General features: G+C 47.2%; 1 protein-coding gene across 1 annotated transcript in view; it reads left to right on the plus strand.

The window, feature by feature from the left end:
• Positions 1-13,342: 13,342 nt before the first annotated feature.
• Marchf10 (membrane associated ring-CH-type finger 10) overlaps positions 13,343-26,488 on the plus strand; it is a 46,139-nt gene continuing 32,993 nt past the window's right edge. The window contains exon 1 of the mRNA XM_038328686.1: positions 13,343-13,432. Within this exon, the coding sequence (XP_038184614.1) occupies positions 13,343-13,432 (90 nt within the window). The remainder of the gene's footprint in view (positions 13,433-26,488) is intronic.

Raw genomic sequence — 26,488 nt, forward strand, 5'->3', positions numbered from 1 at the left:
CAGGGACCCCACGAACAAACATATTCCTGATCCTATAAAACCTGAATCTTCAAAGACCTACTAGGCCCTCCACTCGTGTGTTTGTGTATGTGTGTAGTGTATGTGTGTGCATGTGCGAGTGCTGGACACACGCCTGTGTATGCTCACAGACGTCAAGGCCTGGGGTGGATCCCTGTATCGTTCTTGATCATTTTACCTCCTTGTCTTCAGAGACAGGGTGTCCCACTGAACCCAGAGTTCAGAGATTGGCTAGACTGGCTGACCAGTGAGTTCTGGGGATTTACTTGCCTTCACATGGTACCCGGCCCCACCTTCTGATCAGGCGAAGTTACAAATGCGTGAGACCATGCCTAGCTTTGCACACAAGTACTAGGGAAACTAACTCAGCCCTGCATGCTTGCACAGAAGGCCATTTGCCAACTGAGAAAGAAGGGACTTGCTCTATCTTATCCCTTCTGATCATCTTAGTGACATTAATATGTCTACCTTTAATGGGTGACATTAACACATTGCCACGGTGGCATCTGTCTAATGAAACGTGGCTATAGGGTGAAAGAGACTATCACAACAGCCCATGACACACTTGGTCAATGTCTAGTTCTAAAAATTATTCAGGGACTGGTAAGATGGTCACCAAAGTTTGCTCCCTGGAACCCACATGATGGAAAAAGAGAACAGACTCCCCCAAGTTGTCCTCCAGTCTCCCGACACACACCATGGCGCATGCTCCCCACCACACACAAAATAACAAAGTTAAAAAAAAACATTTTTAAATTAATCAGTTGATTTCCCAAGGAATTCTAAAAGCCTAGTGTTCCCACAGCCCCTTTCCAGCAAAGCTTCTCATTAAAGGCATTTTTCTTTGTTTTACTTGGTAATTGTAATTATTTTTTATTTATCTGTATTTGTGTGCTTGCATGCCATGTGTTGTGGGTGCTCTGATAGGCAGAAGATGCTGTCGGATCCCCAGAGCTGGAGTTAGAAGGACGTGTGAGCTATCTGACATGAGTATCGGGAACTGATCTGGGGTCTTCTGGAAGAGCAGCAAGTGCTCTTAACCACTGAGTCATCTCTCCAGGCCCCTGTTTGCTTATTTCTGAGACAGGGTCTCATTATGTAGCTCAGGCTGGCCATGAATCTTACAGTCTTCCTGCCTCTACCTCCAGAGCGCTGGGATTACAAGGGTACACTGCCACACCCAGGCTAGAGGGATTTTTGTTTTGTTTTGTTTTCTAACAAACAAACAGGCATAGTTCATGCCAGGCATGAATGAAGGCAACACCAACACAATGACCTCAGCTGATGAGAACAGGAACTCATTAGTCATGGGAGGCTCAAGGCAAAATGACCCTGTCTAAGCCCTTTTGAGGGAGGCCACTTGGCACCAAGCTCTGTGGCCGGTAGGAGTGCCTGATTGTACACTGACAAGAACCTAATTACTTAATAGTCTCTCTCTCTCTCTCTCTCTCTGTGTGTGTGTGTGTGTGTGTGTGTGTGTGTGTGTGTGTTTAAGGTTGGCTATTTCACTGTCATTGAGTACCTGGGCCAAGCGTCCACGGAGACCCTGTGTCTTAGAAGAGCCACACCCCTCTGAACAGTTTATGTTTTACACTGAATTAAATACTTTTAGGTTGTTTTTAAAACTTCATAGGCTTCACCTGCAATGTTACACTTGAAGTTGCTCCTGCAGAACTCTTAGATTAAAGAATTTCTTGGGGCTTATTTGCAAACACAAAACATCTCAACCCATGTCTACTTCAGCCTTTTTCTTCTTTAACTCCTCATTTACCAAGGACATCATGCAAAAAATAATGGGAGACTAGGACGCGTCCTTCAGCGGAAATTGTTTCTTCTTCCTGGCTTTCACGTTTCTCATTGGTAGCGCTTTGCTTTTTAGTGCTGGCAATGATCCGCTTTGTAATTTCTATTTGTGATGTCAAGGTTAAGTTTACATGTGAACCGCTGATGTCGGGACTGCTTTGTAGCTTTTTTTTTTTTTTTTTTTATGAGCTGAACTTTGGCACTGTCACTTTCTTTCAAGGGCACAGCGCCTTCTTTTCACGAAACTGAACTTGCAAAAACCACGACAGAAGGGATCGGGCATGTTAGCGCCTGTAACCCTAGTACTGGGGAGGCAGAGGTAGGGTCATCAAGAATTTAGAGTTAGCCTGAGCTACGCAGGGATGACACACCACCACCCCCACCCCCCGAAAAGTGCAAAATAACGACAAAAAGTACGTGAAATAGAGGAAAGTTTCAAACTGGGATGAGCAGCTTCTCCGAGCCTTTAAAATTTAAAAAACCAGCATTAGCACTAGATTGTGTTGTCGTGGTAACCTATGCCTTGGGAAACAAAACCACCAAGTGATGTTTTGTCTTCTCTCCATTAAACCCTGCAACAGTCTTCTGAGGCACAAAGTATTTTTTCTATAGCTCTTAAACTAGAAAATCAAATGCCCACTCTAATATGCGCCAATATGTTTCTTCTTGCTATCAGGCAGCATCAAGTCGTTGGGAATGGGAGTCTTGTCTTTGAGCTCTGGGTCTGTTCCTTGTCAGGAGACCTTGGCTGTGTCCTTCCTGTCCGGCCATGTCGCTTAGGCTTCAATGTCCTTCTCTGTTAATCAGTAATAATTATCACTAATTACCATTTTGAGGTAAAGCCTCAAGCTCGCTATCATTTTACATTTTACTACTACAGAGTTTTACCCCCCACCCCCCAGGGTTAGAAAGTTTCGGTAGTCTCGTGCCTCCATCTCCTCTAAGCACTGGGATTTCAGGAGTGTCGTCATGCCCGCTTTATGTGGTGCTGGGGTTAAAACCCAGAACCCCGTCCATGCCAGGCAGGCACTGAGCGAAATTTCCAGTGTGTCAAATTTGGCATCCTTAATGGTATATATCCCTTAAAGGCAACGTCCACGGAGAGAGGTTCCGTGTTATGTCCTTACAGTTAGTTAATGGTTTCATAGAGAATATCTGATAGCCGGCTGAGAAGAACAGAATGTGATATTACAAGATGGCTCAGCAGGTAAAAAGTCCCTGTCACCAAACCTGACAACCTGAGTTTGGTCACCAGGACCTGCACAGTAGGAGTGAACAGACTCCATCAGATTGTCTTCTGACCACCTCATGCACGCACTGTGGTGAGGTTGTCCTCACACAATCCAATAAAAACACAAAGGAGTAAAAATCTTTGTTTTAAAAAAAAATACTAGAATATGGATGGAAAGGGGAATGTTGTGAAGGTCATTTGAGCCCCAAACAAAGACTTCCCTGGAACGTATTTTGTCTAGACTCTGTGCTGCTCAAGATAAGTCTCAGAAATCAGTGTTAAAACAGAGAGCGGGGTTCAGCATGTAATAGAGGCCCGGCTGGTGAGGGATGACTCAAGGGAACGAAATAGGGACAGCCACATTCAAGTCTGGGGCTCACTTCTCAGACAGTGAGGCGTCTCTGAGAGCTTCTTGTTGGTGACCGAGCACACTTGGCTGCTTATGTGACTGGGAAAGAGGTCAGGCTAGGGAATGGCCCACAAGGGCTCAGAGTGTCGTTGCAAGGTCCATTCATTAATCCAGTTCAGAGACCATGGCGTCCCAAATTAGGGGCGTTGGTGATAAGAAAAGGAAGAAAAGGTGCCATACTGCCAAAGAATAACCACCACCTGAATGCAGGGGCTGCACAGCACACGCCACATTTGGACCCTAGACATAGGGAGACTCTGGGACACTGGTGAAAGCTCCAAGAATTTCTGTTTTCTTTGCTCTCCACCCAGTTTAAAATGTCTTTAGGTGACATCAGTCAGCAAGTCACTGAGTGCCTAAATACACAAAAGAAACAAAAGAGCCAAGGTTATTGGAACCTCAGAGGGAAAGAAACACAGCTCAGGGACAGTGAAGTGAGCCAAGGACCTGGTGGGCACTGGCCTACCCTCCAAACACCTCCTTCCTGGAGAAATCAGTAATGACCACTGCTAACTAAGAGACCGGCTTCCGGTCTCCATTCTGATCGATGCCTCTCTTAATCATTTATTCCTTCTCTTATGTAGGGTTGAAACATTTTACTTGAAGATCCCTGTACATCAACCATCTCAAGAAATGCAGTATCTTTTCTTCTTTCCATGTACTGCCTTTAATATTTTATTCAATTGATTTTTTTTCCCCTACCAATCTCCTTATAAGAAACAGCAAGGCATCTGGGCGTGAACACATAGACAAAATCAACGTGCCTCTTCCAAGCCAGCCGCCATCATTGCTTTCCTTTCCCAACCGCATCCCCTTTCGTTCCCACGGCAACCAGTGAGCCCGCCCACGTGTGGACTCAGGACCCCGGGGGCCGCAGCCCTGCCCCACCCCCACGATCCACGCTCGCGGCTAGCGGCACAGGCTCCGCGCGAGGAAGGCGGCCCGGCTGCCAAGGAAACGGGAAGACGCCAAGCAGCCGCCCCCACCGTCTCCGCCCCGAGAAAGGCCGGTGGCCGCGGCGGACAGCTGCCTCCGGGAGGAGAAGGAAGAGGGGCCGCAAGTGGGAGGGAAGACGTGAGGCGTGGGGGAGGAAGAGGAGCCCAGGACCGGCCCCACGCACGATTGATGGGCGGTTCCTCTGCTGTGGGTCTGCCCACCCGCTCCGCCCCGCGGCCCCTTTAGCCGCTGGCAAGGGGCGAAAGTGCTGATCCCTAAGGTAACGGGCCACGCCCCAGCTTTTCCACGACTAAGGGTCAACTTAACCTTTTAAACTTAAAAGATTCTAGAGGCCAGCACTCGGGAGGCAGAGGCAGGCGGATCTCTGTGAGTTCGAGGCCAGCCTGGTCAACAAGAGCTAGTTCCAGGACAGGCTCTAAAAAAGCTGCAGAGAAACCCTGTCTCGAAAAACCAAAAAAAAAAAAAAAAAAAAAAAAAAGATTCTAGAGGGAAATCAGGCCTGGAGCTTGGTAGCCAGTCTCTCTCTTCCTTCCGCTGACCACAGCTCCAGTTCGTTTCTGCCTCAAAAGATTTAAGGGGAGTCTGCTCATTTTTTTGCGCATTGACCCTCGCACAGCTGTGTACCTTCTCCGTATATGCCGTTGGTCTTCAAGTCCAGGAAATAGCTTTTGAGTGTGAAAAGATGGTATTACTAATGCAAGAAGCCAATGGCTTGTCAAACTTGTGGTGGTCTTTCCCACGTTTCCCATTACAACCTCTCCTCTGGGCTTAGTGGTCAGTATTTGTTAGCCAGGCCTCTCGCGCCCCCCCCCCCACCTGCATTTCCTAAATTAAATTGGAAGAGGCGGAGCCTCCCCCACCCTGCTTCAAGCCCTCAACCTCTGAAGTATAAAATGGGCCTCGTCACTAAACTATACTCAACACAAGTTTATAAAGTGAGTTTTTAAAAAATCTCTATAAGTTTTTTTTTTCTCTCAAGCTAAAATGGAAATAAATCATGCAATCCTTGTCATTACAAATTAATTCATCGTGGAAAGGTTGAATTAAAGGTTTCTCAAATCTTTCTTCCAAGCACCCAATCTCAGAAAAGGAGGAATTTATAACCCTGACTGTCAGGCAGAAACACAGCTACTTAAAATTTTGTTTCAAATGAAGCTTCATTCTAAAGAGGTTAAATTTACATTTTGCTTATTTGCCAAAACCAAGGCAGTATCGTTTTACCGAGACTTCACAGAGAGAGCAGAGCGAGAAAATGGTAAGTTTAGCTTAAAGCATTCCTTTCAGATCAGGGTTTTTCGTGGTTTTGTGGGGGTTTTTTTTGTTGTTTTTGTTTTGTTTTGGACAATTATGGACATAGAAAAGGAGACAGCGTGTACACATGAAGATAATCTGCATTTGTATGTGCACATGTGTGGTATCTTTAGTGGATGGAAAGAAACATAGTCTGCCGTCACGAGTCCTGTTCTTCTTAGTCAGGGCACCTCAGCCTGAATTCCCTGGAAATTTTCAACAGAGAGGAATTCATATGTCACAGAGTTCTTAGAATATTCCTCACGGAAATTTCACAGATGTGTAGAATTTTGAGGCCTGGCAGAAGCACTCGCTTCCTCTCCTCCTCTCACACCTCCTCGTGCTGGCCCTCTCCCTCTCCTGAACATGGCTTCTCACACTGATTTCTAAAGCAAACCCGGTCCAGTGCTTTGTCACTAGAGGCTCCCAACAGACGTGTGCATGACCATGTGCAAATTTCAGAGCGGGAAGCGGTTCAAAGGTGAGAACGGAGGACAATGCGGGCTGCTATTTTAGAATCGTGCCTTGCCCACACTTTATTGTCCGCCCCACACAGCGCTCTGGCAACTGTTTATGTCTGCTGGGGGGGGGGGGTTGGGGGGGGGGGGAGAAAGCCCTTGGCTTCAAATGGCTATCTGGTTGAGTAAGCCCACAAAATGGAACTCTGAGAATGAAGCATTATTTCTTGTGGATTTATTCCCCTACAGTTATCTCTGTTTCCTGTCCACTCTGGTCAGTTTGTCAAACTTGCATTGCAGACTAAAATCCAAGTTCGTGTGGAGACTGTTTTCCAACCTGAGATAACCGCCTGCCTCCTTGGTCAGACGCCAAGGAAACAGATTGTTTGATCTCATAAGGTCTTGATATATTTAAATAAGGAACTACACATGGCACTTTGGTGCTTCAAATTTTTATTTTACAGTCAAATGTAGGGAGACAGGGAGCTTGTGGTGGGTGGAGGAGGGTCTCCTGCAGGCAAAGTCCTTTGTTTTGAAGGCAATTGTGAAGTCAGTGAACACCTGGAAAGGTTTTCAGTGGCGTTGGTTCCTGGCCCTTCAAGCCGGGTTGTTTCAGGCCTCCGGACTAAGAACCTTCCTTCCATATACCACCCTGAAGCCATGACAGAGTAACTGGCTTTGCTGTGCTAACTTTGCACCTACAATGTTTCACCCCGCTGGGCTGTGGGCTGTGCGCTTTTATGGCCATTAACATAATCTGGTTATGAATCCTGGTGTTCCCTGCCTGATTAATATTAAGACAGGCTTCTTTCTCTTCCCAACAGGAGCAGCGGGGGTCCATCTTTCTGTTTTTAACCCCACCGTTTTCTGAAAAGGGGGGAACAGACATCATTCTATGCAGGTACAAACTTATATGAAAAGTTAAAAGTGATACTTTTAAATATGGTCCATTAATGTCTATTGAAATGCACACACACACACACACACACACACACACACACACACAATCTTTATGATGACTTGCCCCAGGTATTTGTTACAGTTATAGAAAACTAACACAGTTGCGGGTAAATATGTGAAAAAAAAAAAAAAAACAGGTAATGAGGGTAGAGCCCTATGCCTGTGCAAGTGCATGATGGGAAAGTGCTCACCCAACCATCCTGGGCCAAGTGATAGCAATGCCCTGAGCAGTCAAGAGTGTGGTGTAGGAGGTGGTGGAAGGGTTCCATGGACCTGGAACAAGTTGATCTTACAGGACAAAGGTTGGCAGGTCAACCTGACTCATCACAAGGAGAATTAGGGAAGAGCTTAAGAGGGGAGAAGCACAATCCTAGTTAGGTGTTTTACCAGCTATAGAACTATATATTGTAGCTTCAGATCGTAACTCGCCAAAGACCCAACATCTACCTTGAGAGAAAACAGTCCTCCCAGGGACCAGGAAGTTCCCCAAGCTGATCAAGGATAGACAATAAACCTTGCAAGATTTTATAACTCCTAGACCAGACACTGGGTCACCGTGAGTCAGGGACAAGCTGACTGTCAGTATCTACACACACGAGTAAAGCAGAGGATGGAAGAAAGTCACAGGGCACACACACCTGAGGGCTCGGTTGGTGACTGTGGCCTCTGCCGTTTCCGAGAAGCCGAGAACATGCCATAGTCACTAAGAGTATATGCAGCAATCTATGAAAGAGCTTCAGTCAATGGTGAGCTGGAATCGATTATGGGGGCTTCGATGATGTGTTGATGAGATCTGGCAGTCTTTCTATGCTATAATATTGTGGTCATAAATTAGACCATACCAACCAAGTCTAATTTATTGAAGTCAAGACATGTTTACACAGCTAGCACAGTGGAACGGCAGCCCTGTTGGTCCCGTACCTGTCCTTGCTAAGGGTATTCACCACCACCTCCTGGAGACTTCTCTTCAGCATCTGAACCAGCCATCCACTGGGCTTTCCTCCTGCCTCTGAAATCCTTTCCTGAGCTCTTCTCCAACTGCCTCTTCCTTGCATTTTATTTGTTAATGGGTTTGTCATTTTCTCTGTTCAGTATCCATTTTTGCTTCAACTGCAGTTGTTAGCAATAATTCATCAGTGGCCAAATCTTTACCTGTCCAATCAGCTCAGAGCCTTGCACATCTCTGTAATGATCTGTCCTGTCCCTTTAAGAGACAAGCCACACACACACCCTCCTCTGAGGCAAGCTGATCTTCAGCTTCCAGCCTGAGTCTCTTCCTTTTCCATCTTCCTCTCAAAGAGGCAGCTTCTGCCTCTCCCCACTTCTCCCCTTTCCCCCCTTCTGTCTCTCTCCCTTCTGTCTGCCTCTCACTCTGTCTCTGTCTGTCTCTGTCTCTGTCTCTCTCTGTCTCTCTCTCTCTCTCTCTCTCTCTGTCTCTCTCTCTGCCTCTCTGCTTTTCTCCCCTTCCTTTCCCCTCCATAACCCACTAAATAAATATCCAACCTCACTCTGCATGGCGTGCCTATCCCGTCTTTCTCTCACCTACTGTCTGGGACCAGCTGCCTTAGGAGACCTGTGGCGTGGTCCCGTGGTGGTCCCATGGTGTGCCCATAGGTCTGTCTTTCCTTGTGGCCTGCTGCAGCCACTCGGGGAACTGCACCATCCCTGCCTGGGCTTGGCTGCTCTCAGGACCTGCGGTTCGCTGCCTGCTGCCACATGGCCCACTGCTGCCTCTTGGACACCTGCAGCGTTTGTGCCACTGCAGCCGCCGGGATCCACAGCAATTTTGCTTTTACCATTACAGTCTCCATCTGAGCATGAGACAAGAATGGTGTCTGAAGTGTCTACAGTTGTGCACTTCAATCTCCACATTCTCATCTCAAAAGCCCTTCCTGACTCCAGGCAGGCAAAGTGTAGAGGACCGGCCTCGACAATGTCACCTCTTGCCAGGGTAGGGGCGTGGGAACTGAAGAAATATAAGTAAAGAATATGAAGACGCATAAAAACAATAAGACAGAAAACATAGAATAATACTGGAAGGGTATTCCAGTGATTTCTGAAATCACCTGTGTTTGTTTTTCCACATCTTTTATACCCAATGTAAAGGGCTGAAGAGGGAAGGTAACAAAAGACTTTATTAACATGATACAAGGGTTAACTAACACAATCGCCTTATCACTCTGAGACATCAAATCTCATTAGCATTCTATTGTCTAGGTAGCAAAGGTGCTCTAGGTCAGGTACCCTGAAGACACACCTTACCCAGGTGACTTCATAGTTACAAAAAAAGGAGCAGAAGTGCATCTGCATATCTTGACCATCTGTCAGGTGGCATGAAGCTGTCTTAATGTCAAAAGAACCAAGCAATCAGATCCTGAGTGGGACGTGCAACTATGCTTGTCAATCTCCAAACTCTCTGACCAGCAGACAAGGAAATGGGCCTGCATTTTTCAGCCTCCACAGCAAAGGTGTACTGTCAGGTTTTGTGTGTCAGCTTGATACTAGCAGAGAGGAAGGAACCTTAGTTGAGGATATGCCTCCATGAGATCCTGTTGTAAGGCATTTTTCTCAATGATCAATGTGGGGAGGGCCCAGCCCATTGTGGGTGGGGCCATCCTTGGGCTGGTGGTCCCAGGTTCTATAAGAAGGCAGGCTGAACAAGCAATGAGAAGCAAGCCAGTAAGCAGCATCCTCCATGGCTTCTGCATCAGCTCCTGCCTCCAAGATTCTGCCCTATTTGATTTCCTGTCCTGACTTCCTTCAGTGGTGAACAGCAATGTGGAAGTATAAGACAAATAAACCCTTTCCTCCCCAACTTGCTTTATGGGCCTGGTCATTTGTAGCAATAGAAACCCTAAGAAGGGGCTGGAGAGATGGCTCAGCGGTTAAGAGCATTGCCTGCTCTTCCAAAGGTCCTGAGTTCAATTCCCAGCAACCACATGGTGGCTCACAACCATCTGTAATGAGGCCTGCAGGAAGAATACTGTATACATAATAAACAAATAAATAAATATTTTTTTTTAAAAAAAAGAAACCCTAAGAAATTGGTACAGCATAGTGGGGTATTGCTGGGACAGACCTGAGCATGGTTTTGGTAGAATTGTGGATGGACTTTGGAGCTTTGGGGTTTGAAGAGCCGTTGAGTGTTGAGAGCTCTGTGGGCTGTTCTGTGGGAGCCTGGGAGATAAGAATACTGAGAGCAGAGCAGAGGATGGAGACCTGGCTTGTGAAGTTTCAGAAGGAAGAGAAAGACTCTTATGGGGTGATTTATTTTTTAAGATTCTGTGATTCTGGTGAGTTGGGGCTGAAGAATCAGCTGTCATTAGCAAGATCCCAGAGCTACTGAAGTGACACTCTGCTTTACTGGGACACTTGATGATGGTCAGCTGGAGCTAAGAAATTAGCAGTGATTAAGAAGGAACCAGCAGCCTGGCGGTGGTGATGCACGCCTTTAATCCCAGCGCTCAGGAGGCAGAGGCAGACGGATCTCTGTGAGTTCGAGGCCAGCCTGGTCTGCAGAGTGAGTTCCAGGACAGCTAGGACTACACAGAGAAACCCTGTCTTGAAAAATGAGAGAGGGGGAGGGAGAGGAGGAGGAGGAGGAGGAGGAGGAGGAGGAGGAGGAGGAGGAGAGACAGAGACAGAGAGCGTGCAGCTTTACTGAGGTGAAATCTTTTGGGAAGTGTTTCCTCAGAACACAAAGAAGCTGTGTTCCGAGGCGGCCACCCTTGCTGGCCTTGGTAATGTGTAAGCATCACCCAGGTGACTCTCTGAAGGCATGAAGGGGTCATGGAGAGCAGCTGAGGTTTGGCGCTGCAAAGGTCAGGAGAGGCCATTCATGAACGTCAACCTCAGTGGCAATTGAAGGTCCAGGACTGAAGGGGTCGTGCAGAGGAGCTGAGGCTTGGCACCATGACGAGAACTTATGAGAGGCCGTTGGTGAAGAGGGCGGCCCAGTTACAGCAGAAGAGCCCAGTGTTTTGGGGATGTCAGCACCATGGGACGACCACCAACAGCAGCCGCAGTGGAGTGGAGTCAGCCAGAGCCTAGAAGACGCAGCTGGAAAAGTGACCCTGGCCCTTGGAGGAGTCCAGAAGATTGTGAGTAGAATCCAGACACTGGACTGCTGGGATTTTGTTTTGCTTTGGATCGACTGTGACTGTGCCCTGATTTTTTTTTCCCTCTTGAAGTAAAGTATTTTACTAGAGCCCACCGCTGAGAGACTTTGAATTTTGAAAGACTTTGGATTTTTTTAAAAGATTGGCTCTTTTAAAAGGAATGAAATTTTAATGTATCTGAATTTGTAAGGACTGTGGGACTTTTACAGTTATTTTTGTTTTTAGTGTGAGATCTTGCGGATGAATAAGAAAGGAAGGGTTGTGGCTTCCTAGTGGTGTGTTTGTGTGTTAAGATAAGGAGTCTGTTGTGTTGACTAGCTTTGTGTGTCAATTTGACACAGCAGAGAAGGCAGAGCCCCAGCCGAGAAATGCTGTAAGAGGCTTTTTCTCAGCTAGTGGTCAGTGCGGGGGGGGGGGGGGGGGGGGGATGAGGGGGGGAGTCCCAGCCCTGAACTGCTGGTCCTGGCTCCCGTGAGAAGGCAGGCTGAACAAGCCAGTAAGCAGCACCCCTCCTGCTTCCAGGACCCTGCCCTGTTGGAGTTTCAGTCCGGACATCCTTTGGTGATGAACAGCACTGTGAACGTGTGATCTGAATAAACCGTTTCCTCCCCAACTTGCTTTATGGTCACGGTGTTTTGTCCCAGCAATAGAAACCCTAAGATAGGAGGTCACTGAGGAAAATCTCGGTCGTATCTTGGCTGCGTGTCTCCTGATGGTCAGAATCCCTCCTTTTTTGTTAAATCACCCTTGAGCTGTGGTTAGGCCATTGTCCTGTGTCAGAAACTACGTTGTCTGCCTCGTGTGACTATGACATGAGTTAACCTAGGTGGATGCTCAGAGGGGCCCCTGGCCCTCCCACAGGCTGCTCCGTGGGAGCTATGACCCTCCCCATCCCCACTGTCCTTCTTTTCTTCCTCCTCTTCCTCCTCCTTACACATTTGCTACCCAAGCCTTGTTACCATCTTGTCTCTTAGCCCATCGGTGGTCACAACTCCGCGCAATACCCCACCCCATCCTCCAAACTACAACTTTAGGAGTCTTTCAAACACACATATGTAAAGGATTGGGAGATGGCTCAGTCAGAGAAATGTTTCTGTAGTGAGCATGAGGACTTGAGTTCTGGACCAACCCCCCCCCCCCGCCCCTGGGCAAGCAGAGACAGGAGGGTCCCTGAGACTTTCTGGTCAGCTATTCTTGCAAAATCAGTGAGCTCTTGGCTCAGTGAGAGGCCCTGTCTCAAGAAAGCAAAGTGAGGAGTGATTGAGGAGAAATAACTGATGTCCAACTCTGACTTGCACATGCACACACGCACACACATACACCATGAAACATTTATTCCCTGGGTTAGAACCTATTATTAGCTCCATGCGACTTCTCATTCTGACCTGCAAGGCCCCACATAAGCCCTCACTGTTCCTCATTCTCCTTCATGCCCTGAGGAGGCACTCGCTGCCCTCTGCCAACTCTTGCCTAACTCATGATTTACCAAACCCAGTGTTGCAGGCCGATCCTTCCAGTCTCTCTGCTCTCCTACGATGTCATTCCCTCAAGGAGCCCAGACCTGGCTCTGTCCTGGCAGTTCCAGTTGAACTGTCTAGTGATGGTTCTCTACCCTAGGCTGTCGGCAACACAAAGGCGGAGACTGTGCCTGCCTGCCTGGCTGCTGGAACCGAGCAGCTGGCAATGTCTGGCTTGGATTAAAGACAATCTTCACATCCATGAATTTTAAGCAGCCCAGGACTGATAAGTTTGGTCACCACGTATCTGTCTGGGTTCTTGTTTACTCCTTGGCCATGTGGTAGAACTGCTACCCAGTCAGGTGTCTGTCAACTTAACTCCCTGTGAGTAACCAGGATGGGATCTCTGAAGCCAGCTGATGAATGCATCTTCATTATTTATGGTTGGAACAGAAAAGGCTATAAGAACTTTGACATGAATATAAAAAAAGGAACGTCTGTACCTTTCAAACAGTGGGGGAATAGATTAATAAAGGAAGACATGTAATTCTACTCAAATAAACCCAAATATGGTGGCCCACAGAAACATCTGTCACGGTATGTTTCCTTCTCTGTCTTACCTAGATCGGGAACTAAGAACCATGTTGCATGAAGCAAGAGACAGGCAGAAGTTCGTCAGTGATGTTCAGTATCTGCGGGACATGCAGCACAAGGTGGACTCTGAATATCAGGTAATTGCAGAAAGTAAGGATTGTCTTTTGGGGAATAGAATTTTCAGGCTACGTCGGTGTAAGCCCACCCCAAACCTGCCACTCACTGACTGACCGCGAAAAGTCACTCGTCTTTCTGACTTGTAAAATGGTTGGTGCTGGGGGCTGGAGAGATGGCTCAGCTGTTCTTCCAGAGGTCCTGAGTTCAATTCCCAGCAGCCACATGGTGGCTCACAACCATCTATAGTAGGCCCTGATGTCCTTTTCTGGCATAAAGGTGTACATGCAGATAGCATACTCGTATACATAAATAAACTTAAAAAAAAGAAAAAGAAAAAAAAGTTAAAAAAAATGGTTGGTGCTAATTTTACAATACTGTTGCAGAAATGACAGAAATGTCCCAGTGTGGTCCTGACTTTGTGTTTTACACCACTCCGTCCTCCATGCTGCAATGTTAGGGGGCTTTGAAAAAACCCAAATGTTGGGGCTGGGAAGTGGCTCAGGCAGTGAAATGTTGCTGAATAAACACAAGGACCTAAGTTCAAAACTCCTGCAGCCACACAAAAGGCTAAGCATGGCCATGTGTGTCTATAACTCAGTGCCCTGCCAGGCAGAGACGGGATCACTGGGGTCTGCTGGCCACCAGCCCAGCACCAGATTGAGAGACCCTGTGTCAAAGGAGTAAGGATAAAGAATCCAACATCTTCCACTGGCCCACATGTGTGTTGGATGTGTGCACCTGTGCACACATGTACCATGCACACACTCATGTCTCCACACACATATCTAATGCAGTGTTTGGCCTACAACCCTTGAGCTGAGAAGCAAAAAGACCTTAAGGGGTTAACTGAGTTGCCCTATAGCATGCCCTTCTGTTGTCATGGGCACCAGAAGAAAGGTGGTTAGCCACTCTACAACAAGCAAACTTCTGGTCTCCGTGGCTACAGTGTTTGCCTGCAAAAACAAAAGTGATGGGTGCCTGAGGGGTCATGATGCAATTACCTGGGGCTGGCATGGGACAGACTTGCTGGACTCGGTTGTGGGTTGTGGGATTCGTAGAGCCTTTAGGATCTGTCCTCACCTCCTCTCCCCTCCCCTCCCCCCCCCCCCCCCCCCCCCCCCGTGAGAAGCCGCCCTCACCAATCAAGGAGACACATCCTCAGCCTCCATGGAGCTTGGAAAACAGTCCCTCCCTAAGGAAAACACAGCTCAGCTATCAGGTTCTTCTCTTAGCAATTTCAGATAGAACTGAGCCTTGTGGGTCACCAAGGAAACCAGACCCAGCTCAGTAGCCCGGCTTCACCTGGACGGTGACACTCTGCTCTGGGGTTGGAAAGGATCGGCAGTTTCTTCCCACAGTCTGCACCCAGGAGGACTGCAAAGGGGGAGATTTGCAGCAATTGGGGATGGGTTACTCAGGGAATCGTCTGCTTTTCACAACGATGCCTCCTCTCCTCCACCTGGCTGGCATGTGGAAGAACTTGTCTAATGCTGTTTCTCCAGTGAGTGCGGAAGGCAGGCGATTGTCTTGATATCAGTGGTCCCTGGTGAAGGAAATGACACAAGCATGTGTCCTGGAGCTGGTGCAGTTTTACTGTCTAAGATCACTTAAGCTTTCAGCATTGCCAGTTGTGTTTTATTGGGTTTGGTTTGGTCATTCAACCGATATTTAATCCACTCCATGCCTACTTTGTGCTGAACAAGGGCCCCGCTCTTCTGGCCTTCTTACTCTAGGCTTAGGAAATAGAAAATGTGCACACAGTATAAAGTTATTTCGGTTACTGCTCCAGTGTGGCTCTAGAATGTTCCCTCATAAGCCCATGTACTAGAGGCTGGGCTCCCTACTCGGCACTGTGGAGAGGGTAGAACCTTTAAGGGGCAGGACCTGGCGAAGGGTCTTAGGTGTTTGGAGGTGTGCCGGCTGCGGGAACTATGGAAACCCAGCCCCTTCCTCCCTTTCACTTGTTGGGCCTCTGTGAGCTGAGTGGATGCTGCTGCCTCATGTCCTCTAGCAAGAGTGCCGTTTCATCAGAGCAGAGTCTGCCATGATCAGACTTGCAAGGCAGGGAGCCAAAACAAACCCTCCGGGTCTTTAAGCTGGCTTACCTCAAGGAAAACTGACGAAGACAGCTGCTGATCAATATAGGAAAAAGACAACAAAAAACCCAGAACAAAACAAACAAAAATCCCAGCATAATAAGGGGCAGGGTATCACACTCCTTGAGAGCCAAAGCAAAGTGTCTAACCTGAGGAGGTGGAAGAGTTCTGTAGAACCGGATAAGGCTGGCTCTTACAGGAGAAAGCAGGACTAGTCATACCTGTGAATCTCAACATAGTGAGACTCACTGGATAGTTTTGGAGGAAAGAGACATGACCTGGTTTTCTTTCTTTCTTTCTTTCTTTCTTTCTTTCTTTCTTTCTTTCTTTCTTTCTTTTTAAAATCACTTTGGCTTCTGTGAGGGGAAAGGGCTGGAAAAGGCAAGAGAAAAAAAAGCAAAATATTTTGGAAGTATTATTGGCGTTTAGGAAAGACGATATGGTGAATTGGATCAAGTTCATAGGCATGGAGGTGGCAAAAAGTGGTCCAGCCCAGGAGCTGAAGCAGAACAGGCGATGGGCGGACAAGAGTGACTTCCGTCACGGCATTTCCTGTCCATCAGCCCTTCCGGTTATAATCTTGACTGAAAACTTTCCAGTTTTTACATCTGACTCGACATTTCCAATTTCCTTTCAAACAAAAAACCCGAGCAGGGGAACCTTCTCAACCTCCTTCCCGGCCACCTTAGGCCTCACAACCTTTCAGACCTCCAGTCTTTCAGAGGGCAAAGTGTCCACTGTCCTGCTAGTGACTAGCGGAGGCCTTGGCCCATTCCAGCCTCTGCCATCATGGGACTCCGCTGTCTGTGTTTTGATACCTTCTCTTCTCACTCTCTTTTTCTCTATTTTATTTACTTGTGTATGTATCTTTTATATTTTTTTATTGGCTTATCTATGTATCGTGTTGGAGACAAGATCCAAGGCCCCCTGCATGAGAAACAAGCCCTCCACCAACTGAGCTGCACCCTCAGCCCGATCTTCTGCCCTTAGCGGCTCCAGTCTACAGCTAAGCTGAAGTTCTTCCTAAGAAGCCAGGCACAAAGCCTCGCTGCTCTGGCAGCACCCGGCTTCCTCCTGTCTGTCTCAGACTGCTCCAGCCTGTTTCACGTCTGTCTCCACTTCCTTGTCGGCTGTGTGTTTGTTTGTAAATGCACACTTCTTCTTAACCACTGCTGAGGTTGGTGACCCAGTTCAGTGACACCTTCTGAGTCTTTGTTTCCCGAGGCTGCTTCTCTCTCATGTCGCGGTCTCCTGACATACTGTCTCCCTCATGTTTATCTCCATTTTTCTTCCCTACTCCCTCCTCTTCTTTCCACCCTTCATAGCTGAGTCCCAGAGTTCCAGCCTCAGCCCCCTTCCACTTCTGATACACAAGGCCCTCATCACTTGTTCCTAACCCCTACTTCATACAACTGGCTTGTCCCCAGAGCCTCGCAGAATGCCAGAGCCGTGGGTGCGTCTGCTTTGCTTTTGTCTGGATGTCACACAGGCCTCACTAATCCAACATGTCCATCCCTCACCACCCCTCCTCCCATCAAACCCTGCCCTGACTCCTTAATCTCTCCCCCACAAAGTTTTGGCTGGCAGACTCTGCCAAGCTCGCCTAAGGGCACATAAGCCTATGCCACCCTTTATCCTATGACCACCACCATGGTTCCAAATACCATAACTTCCACCTGAGACTACCACGACATCCTTTAATGTTTAGCTGGCTTCCTTCTTGTCATGGCTGACTTCGTCACCTCCCTGCCTTCTGTCATATCCTAGCCTGTGCTGCGGGAATACTTAAAGACCTTAGTAGCTTTCCCGCAAAGTCAGGCTCCAGACCCAGGGACCTAAGCAAGACCAACCTTAGCAGGAACTGCTACTTCACCCCAGCCCCCACCCCGCCCCACCTTGATTTTACCGCCTTCTCTCTACAGAAATAGTAAAGATAACCATTTTAATGCAGCACTAAAGGGAGGCTCTGGGCTCACATAGTATCTGGGTTCGGGTTTTGTTTTTAAGAAATTGCTGGGTGACAGTTTACATAGCATGAAATTCAACCTGTTTTACGTGTGCTGTCGATGATCTGTAGTGGGTTTGCAGCTTTAGGACGCTTCCCTCTGGCTGGAGACTACACACAATTATCATTTGCGTCGCTTCCTCTCCCTAGCCTCTTACAGTCGCGAGCCTCCTGGCCCATGCTGAACCACACACTGTAGTGCCCGAAAGCCAGTGCTATCTACGCTAACCACCAACTTGTCAGACACAGCCCAGCTAGCATGTGACTATTCCTAGAACCAACTGCATCAGTACTGGCCATTTTCGAAACCGCTCATCAATGGGGCTGCACGAAATAACATATGGTTGGTTGCCTTTAAGATACAGATCGCTGTAAACAGGGAAACATTGACCCAGGGTAGCAACTCCAAAGGAACAGCAATAACTTTGCCTTTTAGACAAAGTCTCATGATGTAGCCTGGAACTAATTATGTAGAGTAGGCTAGCCCCAAACTCATAGAGATCCACCTACCTCTGTCTACTGAGTTCTGGGCTAAAGGTGTATGCTGCCACGCCCAGCCCTGCAATGTTTTTTTTTTAAACTTTATTTAACTTTATTTCATGCGCATTGGTATAATGATGTCAGATTCTCTTGAATTGGAGCTACAGACAGCTGCAAGCTGCCATGTGGGTGCTGGGAATTGAACCCGGGTCCTCTGGAGGAGCAGTCAGTGCTCTTAACCACTGAGCCATCTCACCAGCCCCCCTGCAATGTTTTTTTAAATGATATTATTTCACCTGTCCTTTGCCTTATTCCAGAAAGACTTTAAAGTTGTGGCTTAAAAAATCACTTGCAGCTGGGCATGGAGGTATACCTCAGTCATTGCAGCACTTGAGAAGCAGAGGAAGGAGGACCATGAGTTCAAGGCTTCCCTGGGCTGATCAAAAGACTATGTCTTAGAAAAGAATCAATTCCTTGGCTTGAGTGACTGGTGATTACTTTGGTGCCATACAGCCAAAGTGTGCTGAGATCATTTACTGAGGGGAGTTGTTGTGCTGGGTAGGTACCAATACCTTAATGTGTTGTGTCCAACCCGTCCCATGTGGCTGAGTTTAGCTATAGATGCAAGCCAATACAAATCCATATGCTTATTCAAATATTATGAGATTGTTTTGTGGCTTGACGGCATGGTTGTTGCATGTGGACTTTGCAGTGACAGCATGTTATGCTGTCAGAAGATTGGATGTGCCTGCAGTGGGTCTGGCCCATTGCACCCTGTGGGAATCCAAGCGCTCTCTCTCCCTGCAGCCATCTGCTCGGGACACCTGGGATTTCCCATTGCAGGGTATTGGAATGGTGTAAGACGTAATCACTACACGCAACTCCCAAATCACATACACTTACCACACATTCCTTCCCATGCTCTGCTTGCCTTTAATGAACTGGCTCAAATTGAAGCCCTTAGGAACCTCCTAATTTTTTTTTTCTAGAGTTGGGTTATTCCTGCTCTGTCCTAAAATACTCTAAAGGTTGGTATGCAGCAAATGCAGCCTTTACAGGTCTGTGGGTTAGCTCTAAGAGAAGGCTAAACCCACCCTGCATTGTTTGCTTCTGCTCTTTTCAGTGCCTGGGTGGGGCTCTTTTAAGAAAAAAGAGGAAGTAAACATCTATTTGGCATATTACATGCTATTTCAGAATCAGGGAACTAGTATATAATTATATTCTATCTTAGACCTTGGCTCTGTTCCTTCCAGGGTGTTCATATTTCTCCTCTCTGTCCCTCTCCGTATTCCCCTCCCTCCCACCCTCCCTCACCTCTTATTTCCCTCCCCACATGTATTTATGTAACCGGAGGCAGAATTTAGCCTTAGCCATTAATGCCCACTGGAAGGCTAGAAGGGAAGATTACACTTGGCATTTCGGAACAATTTTCCACAATCTCTCAAATGTGTTCAAATTGGTTTCATTTTGTGTCACTTGCTCATCTCAATTCTTTCAAGTGCAGATCAAACAACGAAACATGCATGGCGCTATAAATGTGTTGAAGGCCATGCTGGTGGCTTTTATACCAGGTGGCAGTGGGCAGGAGGGAGAGATGCAGGTTGCACGGCTCTAATCCAAAATCCCAAATCTCAAATACTCAAGGTTGTGAAGGTCCCTGAGCACCAATATACTGCCACATCAGGGAAATGTTTCATGCACAAAATTATTTCAAACATTACATAAAATACCCTCAAAGTATGGGCTTAAGACCCATGGATTTTGTTTAGACTTGAGACTCATCTACCAGAGATCTCCTTGTGAGATTTATGCAAATACCTTAATATCTGAAAAAACCCAAATTCAAAACACATCTGGTCCCAAAGCATTTCAGATAGAGGATTCTCAGCTGTCATTCAGCTCCTCTTCCCACGGGAGCCTGGGAGGAGTCTTACTTATTTATTAATTTATTGTGCAGTGCCGGAGATTGAACCTGGGCCCTTGCCCAGGACAGGCGTACACACAGCTGTATCCCCAGCCTCCTCCTATATCTCCACTGCCTTACTAAGTTACCCTGGCTACGCTTGAACTCACTCAGTAGCCCCGAAAGGCCTTGAGACAACCATCCTCCTGCCTCAGCCCCTCAGGTAGCCGAGATTACAAGTCAGTACCGAGGCCCAGTTCTGAGGCACGTGCTTCTCTAGACTTCTCAGGCAATGAGGGAACTATCGTGCCAATCTTTTAAAGTGAACTTTAATAATGTCATCAGTGATCACGAAAACTCCCAACTCTGAGATAGGCACGTTAGACCCAAGTAAGAACAACAGCAGAGGTGTAGGCAGTGCCAGTTCCTCCCTCCTGGTGCCGACCGCAACCATACAGGTGCCATTGTTAATTGAGGTGTAAAGACAGGGATACAGTTCAGTCTGTAGAATGGTTGCCTAGTCTTCTAGTTTGCTTTCTACTGCTCTGCTAAACACCATGGCCAGAAGCACCTAGGGGAGGAATGGGTTTGTTTCCATGCATAGCTTTAATAGCTCATCACAGGAACCGAAGCAGAAGCCACAGGAGAATGCTGCTTACGGGATCACTTTCCATGGCTTGCTTAGTCTTTTTTATACCCTTCAGGATCACCTGCCCGGGAGTCGCAATACCAACGATGGGCAGAATCCTCCCACAGCAACCATTAATCAAGAAAATGGCCCCATAGACCCGCCCAGAAGTCAATCTGATGAAAGCAATTCCTTAACTTGAGGTTCCCTCTTGACAGATGACTCTTGTTTGTGTCAAACTGAAAAGAAAAAAAAAAATTAACCAGCACAGCTAGGCTGCATGAAGCCCTGGGTACAGTCCTCAACACCACATAACATTAGGTGTCTTAGCAGCACCTGTAACATCAGCACTCAGGCAAGAGAGGCAGAAGTTGTCAAGATCAAAGCCAGCCTGGGCTCCGTGAGACCTTGTGTCAAAACCAAAAACAAACAAAAAAAAGCTAGACTAGTCATGGCCATATTTGTGTGTTGCGGGCTGTCTCTGCACGGTGTGAAGATGCATTGCTGGGATTGCTGGGATAAGAAACTGAATGGCTAGGCAGAGGTATAGGTGGGATTTCCAGAGAAACGAAGGGGAGGCGGAATCTAGATGTGCAGGAAATGCCAGGAGACAAAGAGGAGCCAAGAGGTGCAAGATGGAAGAGAGGCAATGCCAGGTGATGGATCGTAGATTAATATAAATGGGTTCATTTAAGTTGTAAGACCTAGTGTGACAAGCCTAAGCTAAGGCCAAGCTTTCATAATTAATAAGTCTCTGTGTCATTATTTGGGAGCTGGTGGTACAGAGAAAAACTTGTTGCATTTGTTTTTGGTTTTTGTTGTTTTTTTTTTTTAATTTGGGCTATTTTTATGATAGTTGTTTTTATAGCAGAACTGGAAACTGCTCATATGAAAAATGGCTTCTTAGGTCATAAGGAGCCCGGATGATGACAGATAATAGAGAATCTCTGAGCCTAACTATGGGCTCGGACAGCTGTAATGTTAAAGACAGAGTGGTGTACAGTGTACCCCAGAATGCCAGAGCGCAGAAGGCTGTCATCAGCTGACTGGCTGAGTTCTGTGGGTTGAGAGACAAGACTTCTGCGTCAGGAGATGAGTGAGCCTCAGACCCACACAGGAGGACTCTTTCATTCGTGACCAAGATCACAGTCACATGCTCGCTTCGGCAAAGGCTGAGTTTGGAAATAAGTAAACCAGTAAGTGGGATGGAAAAACAAGGGCTCGCTGGTGGTGATGGCGGTGAGGTGAAGGGGGCATTGAGCCCTCACTGCAGGCCAGTCACAGCTAAGAAGACCCTGAGAGAATCCCTTGCTCTCCTAGCAACCCCGTTGACACCGGAACTTATCTCTCCCACAGCTGAGGGAAGAGGCAATCAATGGAGTCAGCCTTTCCTAGGTCTCTGCTTGAAAGTGGCAGAGCTGGGGCTGGGTTTGTTTACCAGGATTGAGTTACAGTGAGTCACAAAACCCACGCCACCCCCCACGGGCAGATTCTGTGATTTGCTCCCACAGTGGAAGTTTCTACACAGAAGCAGCCTGACTGCATGTGGTGGGGGAACAGAGCCCTGGGCCACCAAAGGAGAAGAGAAAGAAGACACAGAAGTCACCTGATGGTGCCCTCTGACGGGCTGACCACAGACCAGTTAATCCTGACAGGCAGGGCACAAGGGGACTAATTGAGAAGCCCAGAAGGACAGTCAATTGTAAGTGGATTTCTCCTCCCCAACCAGGTTCCACCTTCTCCAGCCAGCTGGTCACTTTGGATCCCCACCACAGAACCAGCACCGTCGAGGATCAGACTAACAAATATTCATATTCACCAATAGAAAGAAAATGCATCCTGGAGTGGGGATGCCAGGTTTTTGTCTCCTCTAGGACTGGACTCCTGGTAGTTGTGTTTCTGTGTTCCTTCACAGCAAAGCTGTGAGTCTTAGAGGATTGGTGTTTGATTTCCACAGAAGATTGCTCGGCCATCTCAGGCTGAAAATCATTAAGTATCTGCCCTGCCATGGCTTATCTTCCTCTCACTAATCGGAGAGAGAAAGGAGCCAGAGAAAAATAATGTTTTCAACATTGCAAAAAACAAACCTATCCGTCCTCACCTTTTGATAAAGAAATATTTAAAGCTGGGCGGTGCTGGCACACGCCTTTAATCTCAGCACTCAGGAGGCAGAGGCAGTTGGATCTTCATGAGTTTGAGACCAGCCTGGGCTACAAAATGAGTTCCAGGACAGCCAGAGCTATTACACAGAGAAACTCTGTCTCAAAAAACAAAACAGAGAGAGAGAGAGAGAGAGAGAGAGAGAGAGAGGAGAGAGGGGAGAGAGGGGGGAGAGGGGGGAGAGAGAGAAAGAAAGGAGGGAGAAAGAAAAAGAAAAGAAACATTTAAGTCATAGTCATATGTATTCTTGAAGAGAATTTCAAATAAATAAAAACACCCAGCCTACGAGAATTCTGTTCAAAATCTGCCTTGGTCTGGCCTGTGTTTGCTCTGCTGGCTCTTCTGCTTTCTGACCAGCAGCAATAACCTGAATACCGGCTAGAGGAGGGCACCACTTGCACTAGTAGCTTTAGGAGACAGACTTCCTTGCCTCCGTCCCCACACAGCAGGTGGTCTGATGGAAGTCGCTGTGGGAAGAGTGCACCCAGACAAACAGCTCGGGGCATGGTGGACTCAGCTGGTAAAGTCTCTTGCTCTCAGGATTGGCAGTCTGAGTTTGAACCCTCTGACCCACACAGCGGAAGGAGAGAACTGACTTGTCCAAGTTGTCCTGTGCCCTCCACATGTGTGTCATGGTACCTCCTCTACATACATTCACATATTTTAAAATACATATTTTAATGTTTGGGGGGGCTGGAGAGATGCCTCAGAGATTAAGAGCACTGGTTACTCTTCTAGAGGTCCTGAGTTCAATTCCCGGCAACCACACTGTGGCTCACAACCATCTGTAATGAGATCTGGTACCCTCTTCTGGTGTGCAAATATACATGCAGGCAGAACACTGTATACATGATAAATAAATAAATCTTTAAAAATATGTATTTAATGTTTTTTTATTTCTTATTTCTTTTTTTTTTTTTTGGTTTTTCGAGACAGGGTTTCTCTGCAGCTTTAGAGCCTGTCCTGGAACTAGCTCTTGTAGACCAGGCTGGCCTCGAACTCACAGAGATCCGCCTGCCTCTGCCTCCCGAGTGCTGGGATTAAAGGCGTGCGCCACCACCGCCCGGCTTTAATGTTTTTTTAAAGCAGCTCATATTTATTCAAGATTCCTGGCTTGTTTTTGTTGTTGTTGTTGATCTTTTTTGATTAAGTACTGTTTATTATTCTTTGGCGCGTGCGCTCTCTATGTGTGTATGTGTGTGTGTATCTGTGTGTGTGTCTGTGTGTGCGTGTGCGCGTGCGCACGTGCTTTCAGAGGTCAGAAGAGGTCACAGGATCCCCAGGAGCTGTAGTTATAGCGGCACTGAGCCACCCAGCACAGGTGCTGGGAACTCTTCCGGAGCCCCGCAAGGGCAGCAAGCACACTTAGGCCCTGAGCCATCTCTCCAGTCCCCTCTTTGGGTTTTCTTGCTTACATTATGTAACATGCGGGTCCTGGCAGCACTTCCCAGTGTCCTTTTCAGTGATTTATTGTGACAGAGTTGTTCAAAAGAAAAGATGGCCCAGGGGACAGCAGGGAAAACGAGAACACTTTTTCTGGAGTGTTCTTACTCTCCAAGCCTGGTGGGGTGAGACCTCACCTGTCTCCAGGAGTCCAGGAGTCCAGAAGTCCACCGGCTGCAGGAGACCAGCTGGGAGCTGGGGTGGGGTGGGGGGCTCTTCACCTGCAGGGCAACTAACTCTTCCCAGGTGGTTCTCAGCAGCACCTGTTCCCCCCCCCACACACACACACACATCCCTGCAGTCAGGTCATTTCTATTCTTAACCTTGGAGCCTAACCTCCCAGGCTTCCCCCCCAGGATCCAGGAAATTCTGAATCCTGCCACATTAAAAAATGAAATGCTTTCGCTAATGGAAGTGGAGGGGGAACACGAAGGAAATCTTTCTCTGCTCAACCCAGCCAGGAAGTGGAGAAGTGGCAAGTCTACTTTAGTAAACAACAGTGTTGTCTTTACACCAGACTTCTGAATGATTTGACCCTGGTAGGTCACAGGCCAGTGAGGGTCTGAGTATGGAAATGTTCCAAGTGCTTTTGCTGTTGTGGAGTGTGGGGGGGTATTTAAAATGTCAGTTGAAATCCCTGGTGTCCTTAGGTTGCTTCAGTACTAGTGCAGGGGGAAAGAGTTTGGCACTAGATTTTATTTTAATTTTGCTAGAGAAAATGGTGATGGGGGACTAGTTATTGTATTTTTATTACATTGCATTTAGGGACTGATATTTTCTGAAGCAAAAATATGATTCAAGCCAGACTCAGATACAGCGCGTTTCCTCTCATCTGCAGGATTTAAATTAAAGCGCACACATACAAGACCTGCGCAGTGACCATACCAGTTGGCATGGTAACATGGATGGGGGGAAGCATCACGAGACTTTACCCCTAGATGAAGAGTTACAGTCAGCAGCTGCTGAGGGAGGGAGAACCCACTCTATCCAATCCCAACTGGTCTGTCCTGAACACAAATAGTGCTAAATGTACTTCCTCCCTCTCTCCTTCCCGCCCCTCGTTCATTAATTTGAGAAGGGGTGGGGGGACTTGGAGTGAGGAAGAAGCAGATATTTATACAGTACTAAGTATGAAGTTCTCAAAAAAAAATAAAAATATTTGTATATTTTACTAAACTATTTAAAATTGTGTGTGTGTGTATGTGTATGTGTGTGTGTATGTGTGTATGTGTATGTGTGTGTATGTGTATGTGTGTGTGTGTGTGTGTGTGTGTGTATGTGTGTGTGAAGGGAAAGACAAAAAGAAGAGTGACCAGGGAGATATGATCAATGCACGGTGCTCCACATGAACATGTCATGATGGAATCCATTCCTTTGTGTGCCAACTTTAAAACTGAGAAGGAAAACAATGCAATTCAATGCTAGAAAATGAAAAAGGTGAGAAGTGGTTTTTACTCTTCGAGTTCTCACTGGCCAACTGGGAAAATGAGCTGTAAAACAAACCCAATTACAGTGGAATCGGAAAAACAGACAGTTCAAACCACGTGCATTAGCGTCGTGTTCACGCATACACAGCAGTCCCCTCTTTATTCACAGGGGATGCCCTCCAAGACCGCACCTCCCAGTAGTTTCAAATGTCAACTTGTCACAACCTAAAACCACCTGAGAAGGAACCTCAACCGAGGAAGCACCTACATCAGCTGGTGGGCATGGCTATGAGATTGTCCTGGTTATTTACTGAGGAAGGAAGGGCCTCATTAAGTCTGGATGATATCGGTGCATGGGCTGGGCCCTGTGTGAGAGAGGAAAGCTAGCTAAGCAGAAGCAGGCAGCAAGCAGGCAGGCAGGCAGGCATGCATGCCCTAATTCTCCCTGCTCTTGACTGGCTATGATCTAACTGCTTGAGTTCATCCTGGGATTTTCCCTTTCTAATGGACTGGAACCTGGAATTGTAAGCAGAATAAACCCTTGCCCCTCCCATTAGACTCAGTAAAGGATTAGCAATGCTGCCTAATTGTAAAAAGAACATTTCTGATGATGCACAGTCACACAGCTGCCAGCATCACGCCTCTTGCCCTTGGGGGCCCGCAGTGAATAACATGAGGATTGTTTCAGCAACAGTGTTTTGATAATGCCACAGCAGGGCTGATAAATGGACGGCTACAAAGTGAGTAATCGACGTGCAGCTTGCAGAGTGTATATATGCCGGACAAAGAGATAATTCATGTCCGGGGCAGGAGAGAGTGGGACGAAGTGAGATTTTATCACAGTATTCAGAATGGTGCAAGATTCAAAACTTATGCATTATTTATTCCTGGAATCTTCCATTTCATGTTTGTGCACCAAAGATGACTATGGACA

The sequence above is a fragment of the Arvicola amphibius genome, chromosome 4 (genome assembly GCF_903992535.2).
Source record: "Arvicola amphibius chromosome 4, mArvAmp1.2, whole genome shotgun sequence".
Lineage (NCBI taxonomy): Eukaryota > Metazoa > Chordata > Mammalia > Rodentia > Cricetidae > Arvicola > Arvicola amphibius.